Source organism: Epinephelus fuscoguttatus, linkage group LG4 (genome assembly GCF_011397635.1).
Source record: "Epinephelus fuscoguttatus linkage group LG4, E.fuscoguttatus.final_Chr_v1".
NCBI lineage: Eukaryota > Metazoa > Chordata > Actinopteri > Perciformes > Serranidae > Epinephelus > Epinephelus fuscoguttatus.
In genome coordinates, this window is record NC_064755.1 from 5,678,546 (window position 1) to 5,690,502 (window position 11,957).

An 11,957-nucleotide genomic window follows, 5' to 3' on the forward strand; every position below is an offset into this window, starting at 1 on the left:
CCAAAGAGTGTAATGACACCGTCACATTATGTCACTGGGCTCAAAAATACTTTTCCAACTGACTCACATAGCGACAGACACGTCTGTAAATCAGTGGATTATATTTTTTTGAGCATCACAACCCCCGTGAAATGACTCTTTTCACTATTAGGATTTTATCCATTCAGTCCGATAACACTGAAAGTCTGGAAGAGCCACACAATGGAACCATTTTATCCCATTCAAGTTAATGGAAGTAGCTGTCATGGCTGACGGAAGTCTTTAGTGAGCTGGCTCTGTGGCTGGCTCAGTATGGAAGCAGTGCCATGTGTAAAATTAAACTTTTTTGGCTTTTTGCGCCACTGAGCAGCATTCATAGGAAGGAGCAGGGCCCCGCCTCCAACGCTGTATCCAGTTATCTATATGCATCCATTGTTAACTCAAGCCCAGGGTGCTAAGTGTGTTTATCAGTTTCATGGGGGGGTTGTTTTTGAATGCTGAGCTGAAATCAACAAACAACATCCTGATGTAGGTGTTTCTTTTGAAGATATTTGAGGGCTGAGTGGAGGGCAGTGGAGATGGTATTCTCTGTGGATCTGTTGGCTCTGTGTGCAAACTGGTGAGGGTCCAGGCTGCCTGGGCTGTCTAGCAGGTTTACTCTTATTTACCCTGATCAGGGTTTGTCTTACACGTGCTGTGGACATTGACAGTGGCTGGTGCTCTGGAGGCGGGGCAGACTTTGCAGCCGACTCTTTGTTGAGGAGATTAAAGCAAGCTTAAAAGGTGTGAAGCTCATTTGGCAACCTGGCCTCAGACATGATCGGGTGCTCCTGCTTTGGTAGCCTGTGATATTTTGGATCACCTGCCACATACGTTTATTGTTTTGTCACCACATCATAAATACATTTGCAGAGAAGTGTTATCAGTGATGATGTATATTCCTCATGATGGATGTGGTACTCCTGGGTGGAGGCGCTCCTGAACATGTTCCAGTCTGTGCTCTCAAAACAGTCCAGTAGAGCTGCTATAGCTTCATCTGTCCACACTCTGTGTTTTTGTGATGGTTTGACATGTGATCTGATCGTCCAAAGTGGGGATGGGGAAGAGCTTTGTAAGGCGTGGACATGCTGGTGGAATTTAGATTAGATTTCAATTAATCTAACAATAGGGGCAAAAAGCAGTAAAGTGCAGAGTAATTTACAGACTATACACAGAATTAAATATGGAATAAACAGAATGAGGCAGATAGCTGCTAATTTGCAGAATCTGGAGCCTCATGTTATGCAGTAGCTAAATGCTCCAGCTCCACTGTCAGCTCATTTTGTCTGTCTGCTGTTCAGTGCTGAGCAGGTAGTGTAATGTTGGTTTTAAGAGCTTTTTTTTCTCTGCTGTGTCTAAATTGACACTGATGATAGCACAAAGAGTGAACCAAAACAGTAAAGTTGTGGGCCGTAAAGACACAACAATGAGCTGACAGATGCTATACAACTCCATTTTTTCCTCAACTAATCGTTGTCAACATCAATTTCAGTTTTCAATTTTATTTTGAAAGCCCAATATCAAGAAACACAGTTTGCCCCCTCTGTCCTTTGGATCCTCACAGCAGATAAGGATAACCTCCCCAAATCATCCCTCACAGTTTGCAGACCGACCTCCTGATTCATATTTAAGTGACCATGTTTGATGTTACCTCGTCCATCGCATTCTCCTGAAAGTGGTTTCTAAAGAACACCACAAAAATCTACTTGGACTGAAGGATAAACTGATTAGAATCTGGTGCTCAGAGGTCAAGGTCACTGTGACTTTATGTCAGTTTCATTTCCTGAAGGCGGGATCTTTAGAAGGCCCTGAGGAAATTTCCTCAAATTTAGCACAGACCTCCACTTTTACTCAGTAATGAACTGATAAGAATTTGATGGTCGAAGGTCAATAGTCAAAACATGTTTTTGGACATAATTCAGAAATTCATACCCTAATCATAACAAAATTTCACACAAATGTTGAACAGGATAAATAATAAAGTGGTGATATTTTTAATCCTGAAGGTCAAAGGTCAGTTTCACTGGGTGAAATCATGATGTTCTGCAGAAACACTTTTCTGGCCATTACTCAATGTCATATCTCAGGAACAGAAGGGGAGACATTTAGTCAGATACTGAATTGATGGCACTAATCTTGGGTGTCCACCTTCACACTGTGCTGATTGTATGGATGTGTGTGAAGCATCCATGTCTTCACAGACATGAATGTTAACTGCAAATGCAACTTGATGGGTTTTGCAGAGGCATATAACCACAAGGCTGTAATTCTAGTTTGTTAATCAGCTGTTTTCAGTCCAGTCAGCTATGATTCAGATTGGTCCGATCATATCAGACAGTCATATCCCTTTCTCATGTCCTGTCATTGCAGCCGAAGAAGTTGGGCTTCTCTAACTTGACTCACCTCAGGAGGAGGCGGCCAGATGAATCCACAGACTACGTCTGTCCAGTCGAGTCGTCCTCGCCTCAGTCCGGACAGTCTGCAGTGAACGGGGTGCAGGTGCGGCCCTATGCTGGCTTCAGAGGCCTGAGCCCAATCCTAGACAGAGACCCCGACCGCACCAGGGACCAGGTGGGGCTCGACAACAGCAGAGCTGACCCATCTCCATGACAACAGCTGTGACGACAGCCAATCAGCAGTCACTGCCACTACTCTGCTTCCTTTGCTTGCAGCCCATAATACCTCAGCCCATCCCCTCCCTGCTCCTCTAAACCCCGCCCATCAGCCCGACCCTGTGCCTTACGAGTGAAGAGATTCAGAGACGCCCAGATAAACCTGCCTGACTGTATAACAGTCACAGCTGCTTGTCATGAAGGGTGCACTGAGACCATGAATCTACACACTTGAAGTATTTTGATTTCATATCCAATCAGATGCCTAACTAACCCGACCTCTGCCTCAAACCTGTGCCATGATCTAACTCATCAGGAGAGAACACAGCATCTCTCTGGACTTCACTTCCTGTGATATCACTTCCTGTAATCCATACACACTATATGGATATCTCTTGTTGTACAGTATTAAGCCATTGCTCTAACATTTGTGCACCACCATTAGATGATTTTATATGTGTGTGAGTCTGTCATTGCATCACTTACACCTTTGATTTTCCAGTTTAATACAGTTGTGTCGTGTGCTTGAGATAAACTTGTGCAATATTTGCATAATATTATGGAGGGCCTTTATTTAATATTTATGTCATTGCAGAGCAAATTATAAAATAGCATGTTTAGTTTGAACCTGAGGTGGTGATTTTGTACTGTTATTTTCATATTTGCTGTAATAGTATTTTTATAGTAAAGAAAATCCTGCTCCGCTAACGGAAGCTTAAAACATGTGGTCATGTAAATGTAAAAAGATTTATCAAATCATTTAATAAACAAAATCATACGTGTGTAAAGTTGATTCCTTCTTTCTATACAAAAGGCAGAAAGGTCAGACATGGAAGCAAATCAGAAACACAAGTATTCGAGTTTGAACAGCTACTGAATCATTAATATGGGAACCAGTGAATTGATTGGTGTGAAATATTTTACTTTGCAAACCATTCATCTTAATGTATTCTGGTCTGTTCTGATCTTAACCATTTAAAATGAAAATGTGTAATTTCTTGATCTACAATATCAAAAGCTGCATATTGTTTTCAATGAATAAACGCAAAATTAAAATTTTAGTGGTCAAATTAATTTAAATTCAGTTCTAAAAATTAAAATTTTCAGTTGGTACCATACAGTCTACTCTGTTCTATAAATTCTAAAAAATTGTGTGAATTTGTAAACATTAAAAAATATTATATATATATATATCAAAATATTCCAATTAAGAAATTTCACATTTTAGTTTCAGATTGAAGAGGTGAATTCAGAATAGTCACATGGTTTTTAAAGTAAAATATTTGCAATGAATTATTGACAATATTGATGAATTTATGAAGTGAAGTTTCAATATTAAGTATTCAGTGGCTGTTAAAATTCAGATACTTATGTTTCTTATTTGCTTCCATAATCAGACGCAGACACAGAGCAGTGAATTTCATTCATATTTATTTATTCTGGATGCACAAGGTATTAGGGACATGGGTGAATTATGAGACAATGGGTCCCTGGGCACAGACATTTGAAGACCCCACCACCTCTTCTACGTAGGACTAGAAATGCACACACAGACTTGGTGGTGATTTTGCTTTTTATTTATTTTTAAATTTTTTCGGGTAGTCATTTTGTATCTCTTCATAGTCACTTTATGTCTTTTTTGTCTCCTTTTGGTCATTTTACTTCCTTTTTGTAGTTATTTTGTGACTGCTTGTCCTCATTTTGTGTCTCTTTGAGGTCATTTTGGGGTTTCATTTCAGGTAGTATTGTGTCTTGGTCATTTTGTGTCCATCTTTTTTTTTTTTCTTTGAGATTATTTTTTGGCAGTTTTGATGAGGATTTGATGACCGGACAGCTGTAGGTACATAGGAAAGGTGGGAGAGACAGAACTGGATGACATGCAGCTAAGGGCTGAGAGCTGGAATCTAATCCGGGCCGCTGCAAAGGACTCAGCCTACATGGGGCGCACACTGTGCTGGGTGAGCTCGGGGTTGCCCTGTTTTTTTTCTCTTTGAGGTAATTTTGTGGGGAGGATTGGTAGTTTTGTGTCTCTTTGTAGTTACTTTGTGTCTCTTTTTGGTGGTTTTGCCCCTTTTTTGTTAATTTGTGTGTGTAGTTTTTTTTGTGCCTCTGATGTATTTTTGTGTTATTTTTTAGATCGCTTTGCGTCTGTTGTGGTCATTTCTGTTTCTTTGGGGTCATTCGTCTCTTTGTGGCTTTTGTCCCTTTTGTAGTTATTTGTCTCTCTGCAGTTCCTTTGAATCTCTTTGTGGTCTTCTGTGTGTCATTCTAGTTGTTACGTGGTAGTTTGAGTGACATTTTGTAGGAGAAGGCCAGGGGGGCCCTGACATTTTGGGCCCCTGGGCCTGTGTCTGTAGGCCTGTAATCCATGCATGATTACGGACATGTATTATCTTCTCAAAGCCTACACTATAGCCTGTATTGTCTGATTAAATCAGCACCAATCCTAAAGATAAAGAAAAACGTGGACAGCTTGCCTGAGTAACCTGCTTCAACCACTAACCTGCTTTTCATTGTCATCATCATCATCATCATCCTTACCATCATGGTGGCTGTCATGGCTGTTTATGACACCAGCTTCCCCCTTGGCGGACCAATCTGAGCCAAGATGGCTGCCAACCATTACCATGGTAACCCTGTAAAAGATGAAATGGGACATGCATGTTTGAGTATAGTTCAGCATGCAGCTGCAGGTACAGACCTCATGCATTACTGTCAGTAATGTACAGTACACTTCTGTGTACTCACATGAATGAAAATTTGAAACCCATCATTGTTTCACTGAAAGTATGTCTGTAATCGTGACTTATAATGGGTTCATGAGACCCGTGTGTGTGTGTGTGTGTGTGTGTGTGTGTGTTGCAGATGGCGATCACAGAGGGTACCATGTTGCAAATAGAAGCTCTGTCTGAAAGCATCAACAACCTCACAGTAAGAACCAACACACGCAAGCTGCTGCTAATGACTTGTGTAGCTGATTCACACACCAAGTAACTGCTCCTCAGCGGGTGGACCAGAAGTTTGATTCACTCAGATGGAAAACTCTGGAGTTTATCTGAGGGAGAAAGCCATTAAAACAAGTAATAGGATGAGTTCATGAGTGAAACCTGCTCGCTGCTACTTGCTGTTATCGGACAGATGCCAATCTTGGTTCTTTTGCTCCTGTTGTGTTTGCTGAAGTTATCTTAGTAACGGAACCCCGAGGCTTTGAATAGCAAACATGTAAAACCACTTCTTGTTAGCCACCTAAAGCAACAGCTACACCAGCTGAGCCTTGAGATCTTACAGCAAAAATATTCCCCTTATTTTATTATTACTGGAGCAGTTTAATGTCAAAATGAAATATTCAAGAACCCATAACCATGAAACCATTTTTACAGGAGTTGTTCTTTATTCATTTCAAAAACCTTTTTCAAGAGCAAAGGTATGACATTGTGAATAAAACCTTTCATTTATTATTTCAGAACAATAACTATTTTATGCTTTCCCTGGTACTACAAGGCCAGTGGCCTAAACTAATCAAACTGACTGATAATGGAAAAAAAAGAGTTTTTACAGCAGACATTTTGAGATGTCATAGTATGAAAAGCACAGGTGATATTAATAACTTTAATAATTAATTCATTAATTCTGTATAGGTCATCTAATTGCAAGGTTTTGTATTGTGCATGCTGACCTACTGACATACTCAGTGACCGTAATTAAAGAGGACCCCTTATGCTAATGTTCAGGTTCATTCTTGTATTAAAGGTTTATGCAATAACATGTTTGCATGCTTTAATGGTCAAAAACACTTTATTTTCCCAAGACTATGTGCTGGAAGACCTGTTTTCACCCTTGTCTAAGAAGCAGGGTTTTGTTTTTAGTGCCTGTCTCTTTAAAGGCCCAGACACACCAAATCAACTTCAGGGAACTAGCAGCAGAAAAGGCCCCCTCCTGCGTCACCTCACATGGCCTGTGACTCAGCCAAAAAGTTGCACATTAACACACCGCAAAGACATCAACAGAGAGACAACCAGGACCTACACTCTGCACTTGGAGGAAATAACTCTCCACACCAGCAGGCAGCAGTAATCTGTGATTGTCATACAAATAGGGAAACCGGAAGACCGTCTTAATGCTAGTTAGCCAGTTAGCATATTTACAACAATCCAATGTTGAAAGAACAGAGCATATTTAATATTAACTTACCTTCAAGTAAGCTAACTAGTAAGTTAGCTGAAGAGATACACTCACATACCTTTCCTTGTGGGTTTTGTAGAGACAGATGAAATCATATGTTGTAGTGATTGTGTCACTGATATTTGAGCTGCAAATCTTGCATATTGCTGTTCTCTTCTGACTAGTGACATCTACAACCCCTGAATCTAAATTTTATTAATTTTGGACTAGCCTGCTTGATAATAGCAGCCTCATGTGGTGGCGTCTGCTCATCTGCTGCGCAGGTCTGCGCATATTGCACTAGAAATCACCCAAACGTGTTTCAAAAAACAAAACAATAATTGTCAATATGTAGTAAAATGCAAATACTGAATTCGAGTCTTTTGTGAGTGTTAGTCAGGCAAGTCTCAAGTCCTCAAATTTGCGACGTCAGTTTGACTCAAGTCCAGTCATGTGACTCTAGTCCCCCACCTCTAGTGAAATGACCTGAAATTCAGAATTGTGTTTTTGTTACCTTACCTTTTTGTCCTTCATATGCACATCATTAGCGGGTCCTCTTCCACAGAGCCTGCCATACTGTACCACCATGTTTCTACAGTAGCCCAGAACAGACAAACTAAACACTGGCTCTAGATAGGGCTGTTCACATTGTTGTTGTTGTTGATTATTGCTGTTGTTTTTACCTGAAGGCCACTATAGATGGCTGTAAGTGAGGGTTGAGCAGAGGACTTTTAATATGGTTGCAATCTGCAACCTCATTTCTGGATCCTGCTAAGTGCTACACACTGCTCCTTTAATGTTCAAGCCTGTCGAGGGGAGCTAAGTGTAACTAGCCCACAAAATATGCTGTGTTCTCTCTGAAATACAGTGGTGTAGAATTATGTAGTGTAGAAAAACATTTTTAATTGTATGAGCTCATTTGCAATTTTATATGCTATGACAAGTCAAAAAATCTGCTGTGAAAAAATGCTCATTGATGCTCAGCTGCTGTGAAACTGGTTGTGCTCTGACTTGGGATAAGTTTTTTGCTCATGCTTCCGGTGATATATGTTATGCATAGCATTGAAGGCATAACTGGTATCATTTCCAATAACAAATGAGGCCTCTGTTCACACATTTGGAAGACTTTCATGATGGTACTGCCTTCAAAATCAGGACCAAATTTTCCATAAACTCTTGTCATAAATCTAACGTTGCCTCTGAAGTTAAAGTTTAAGTTTGAAATTAAAACCATAAAGCAATCTGACACAAAATAAGAGTCTCTGATTGCCTTGTTTGTTGACAATACGCTCATGTACTGAAACTGTGTTAACTGATCCCAGCTCAGTGGCAAACAGACTGCCAAGCTCTCTAACCCATTACCACTCCCATGATGCTTTGCTTTCAGTACCTGCTCAGCCGAGACGAGCTGCGGAAGGAGCTGAGGAGGTCTCAGACGGCACTAGTTTGAAGAACAATGACCTGACGCTGTTGGTTCAGTAATGCTGTCAATCAACCACAGAGACCTGTAGCAACCAATCTGACACCTGTACTGTACCTCAAGCCACGGACACCTAACCCTGCAGCGTGAAGCCGTGACGTCGACTTCTCTTATCCGCTGATACCTCATGTAACACCTGCAGTCACTCTCAAGTCACACTGTAGTGGGCTTAGGAGCACCAGTGGACTTACACTATGTGGAACACAATATGTTGCTCATAAAAATGTTTTTAATTTCTCCACTAATGAACTGAACTGTTACTCATTCGCCCTTTTTTTTAACTGCTTTTCTTGTTTCTCTATGCAATGTAACCTCCAATGATCATACTGACCACTGTGTACTGTACATACTGTACTGGGATATCAGAGCGAAGAAAAAGGCCACATTACAAAATTTCTTGTTTCATGGCAATCATATGATTCGCAGACTATCATTTATTTTTATGGAATCTGTGATGAAAGAGTGAAAAAGACCCTGCGTATGGTGGCTGAGACATTTTGAACAAATGTCTTGCAAATTGAAAAAAACTCAAACGCAAAAGCCACAACAGATGTCAGTGTCAGCAGATGTTGACAATGAAACAGAGATAGCAGTTTTCAGTCCACATATAGTCCTACCTGCATTCAGCAAAATACAAGCACAAATGTAAGAAATGGAGGTTCAGCCATCTGAAAGATCTCCCCAAGAGACAAGAGTGGCCAAATAAAGCCAGATTAAAAATCGATTTAATCGATGGCAAGGAAACGCAGACATATGTGATTTCACTAAACCCATGTTACTTTGTTGAAATTACTTATATTATCTTAGTAGGGAAAGATTCCATGGAAATTGTTTAAAGATTTTAGATTGAGATTAGTTTATAATAAATAAATCTATTTTTTTTATATAAATTGAGATGCAGTAGAAACAGAGAAAGGTTTTGTCTCAGCTAGGATAGAATTTTTCCGGAGCCTTGACACTGGAGGTAATAAAATGACCTGAATACAGGTGGGTGATGAGAGCTCCTCAGCAAAACGTCCAGAGACAGACAGTGTACACACAAGACAGAATCAGGATTAGCATCAGTGCATAAAAGAAAGAAGAAAGTTAATCAGTTCAGCATATTGATGTATGAAATGTGTGAACGAAAGGAGCTTTAGCAGCGTGAGCAAGTGGAAATGATGGCTGAAAACTTTTTGAGGAATAGTGTACATAAAAAATTCTTAGTGACTTGGAGTAATAGGGGGCCACATCTAACAACAGCAAAACCATATCAATTAATCAAAACAGTTTACAAACTCTCACACAACTCACTCAGTATAATCCAAGTCTTATTTATCTAGTCATATGTCTTCCCAAACACATGCATTTTCACCAGAATCTTACTATTTAAAATGCGTACAAGTAGCATGCCTGGCAAAGGGCGTCCATTGAGTTCAAACGCATGTGGTTTCCCAGGCATGCTACTCGTCTGTGTGTTCAACTGTTGATGCATAAGTGATCTTTTTTAGCATCTTTTAGCCCATTGTTTTGATTTCATGGCCTACAACTTCACTGTTTTGGATTCCTGCCACAACAGGCAGCTGTTTTCAGTGAAAAAGCTGAAGAACAAGATATTTTTTCTCAGGAGTTGGGGCTAATATTTTCAAAGATATATTTTATGTGTTTATGTCAAAAGAATGCTGGCTGCTGTGTCATTATTGTATTTTGTAAACTCTCAAATGCCAGCAAGAGAACTTAGTAAAAAAATTTAAATTACAGGAATATCTTTCTGGTATTAGCACAAATATTAATGTTAATTTGATCCTGTTCTCCCCTGCTGTAGTGTACAGCACTGTCCACTTAGAGAAGAATTAGATATCAAAAACCTACTTTTACAAATATGTATGACTGCACGAATAACAAAATAATAGTACAGGAGGGATTGTGAAGCAAAATAAAAGCCCTTTGACAGACTGGAGTCCTCTGAGTGGTAAACAGCTCATGTTAAAGGCTGTGGAAAGTAACCTCAGGCTAATCTAAGCGCATACAGAGTAGGTGCTTAACATGCTGGTATACACATCACTCTAACAACAACAATCACTTCCAGGTGGAAAACTGGCAGTTGATTACAATTGTAGACATATGTAAAACCATCAGACTTGTTGATTTCTGTTGTCATTTTCAGTGATAACTGTTAACGTTTAAAGATTTAAAGTTAAACACTGTGGTCTGACCTGTCTGATCTATCTGTTGTGCTGATTTTATCTACTTTGTTCCTTTGTTGTCATGTTTGATTAACCAAATTTACCAGTACATTGTTTACCCGGTAAACAATGTACTGCTGTGGACAGGAGCGCTGTGAAAATGTATTTTAGCCACCTAAAAAGAAATCAGTATCTCTGTAAGTGTACGCTATATTACTAATATTTGCTTCGCTTTACCTTACACAGTAACCAGTCAGCGCTGCAGTAGACCAGCAACTCAGTGGAGTCTGGTGGCTTTGATATAATAGCTTCAGTTATCCATCAGAAAAGTTTATCAGATGGCAAGGTAACATGGTGAAAATATTCGAAATATAGTGTAGGCTACACTTAAACTGGTAATGTTTTTTTGGTTGGCTTTTTTAGGGGGCTAAAAACTAACTAATTTAGGAAATGTCTGCTCAGCGCTGTTAGATCTAATGTATGTGACATGAATATTTTCTATTTAGAAGTTACTGTAAATAAACACTGGGATTCAGTTTGAAGTAAAGCCAGTAGAAGATCCTACCTTACAAAAAGAATTGGTCAAAACTGGGGTTTCAACAAGAACAATAAACGTCAGATGTGACCTTCAAGTCCTTCCTAACCATCCAGCCCCCCTTCCACCCCTCTTTGTAAATTTTAAGTAAAACTCCAATGAGAGCCAAACTAAAAACTCCTGACCCAACCTACATGACCTCATTTGTGACAGTTGAGCATTTTGTTTACCCATCAAACCCCTCAGGCTTACCCCAGATAACTGGTAAGATAAGTCTTTCGTTGACTTAACCAAAATTTGACAAGTTACAAGCACCACACCCATGCTGACACCATCGACAACAACTCCCTCTTGAAACCTGGGATAGAAAATCCTCTTTATTCTACTGAAGGTTCTGTACACGTCAGGAAACTGAAGACTGAGCTTCACATACAGCACCATATACACACTGTGTATCTCAGCAGGGCAGGGGCCAGGAGCGGAGGGCAGGTAGTGTACTCGGGACTGCAGAAACTTCCAGACCCATCCTGGTGAGTATCTTTCATCATTTATTAAAGACTTTTATGCTTTTTTAATGGATATCAGATCATGTTGTTCCGACTGTATTAGTGCATTATGTAGGTGGACAGAAAATGAATACATTTTTAATGTGCAACATGGAGAAAATACTCATTTATTCACTGTTAAATGAAAGACTGGACAGCAGCAATGGTGCCATATGGCAAGACAGCATCAATACAGATGAGGGTTTTCAGTATCAACATATCAGACCCAACATTTGTCAACCATGTCTACATTTCAGATTGCACTCTAAACTCTAATTTCTATCTTTTCAGTGTATCAAGGAGACCACCCTCTGATCTCCCGCCCTCCATCATCAATTCATCATGGGTCAGATCATCAACAAACCCAATTCTCCCTTCCAGAACTCCAAATTATTTGCCTCTTTTAAGCGTTCCTCCTCCAGCCACCCCCCAAATGATCAG

General features: G+C 39.9%; 1 protein-coding gene across 8 annotated transcripts in view; it reads left to right on the forward strand.

The window, feature by feature from the left end:
* ppfibp2b (PPFIA binding protein 2b) overlaps positions 1-11,957 on the forward strand; it is a 144,325-nt gene extending 132,368 nt beyond the window's left edge. For 7 of the 8 annotated variants that reach the window (XM_049574409.1, XM_049574410.1, XM_049574412.1 and 4 more), the window contains one exon: positions 2,389-3,418. In XM_049574409.1, coding sequence (XP_049430366.1) covers positions 2,389-2,628 — 240 coding nt within the window. In that variant the 3' untranslated portion in view covers positions 2,629-3,418. Of the gene's footprint in view, positions 1-2,388; positions 3,419-5,495; positions 5,562-11,432; positions 11,502-11,807 lie in introns of those variants that run through there. The other variant, XM_049574417.1, reaches the window with a different exon arrangement.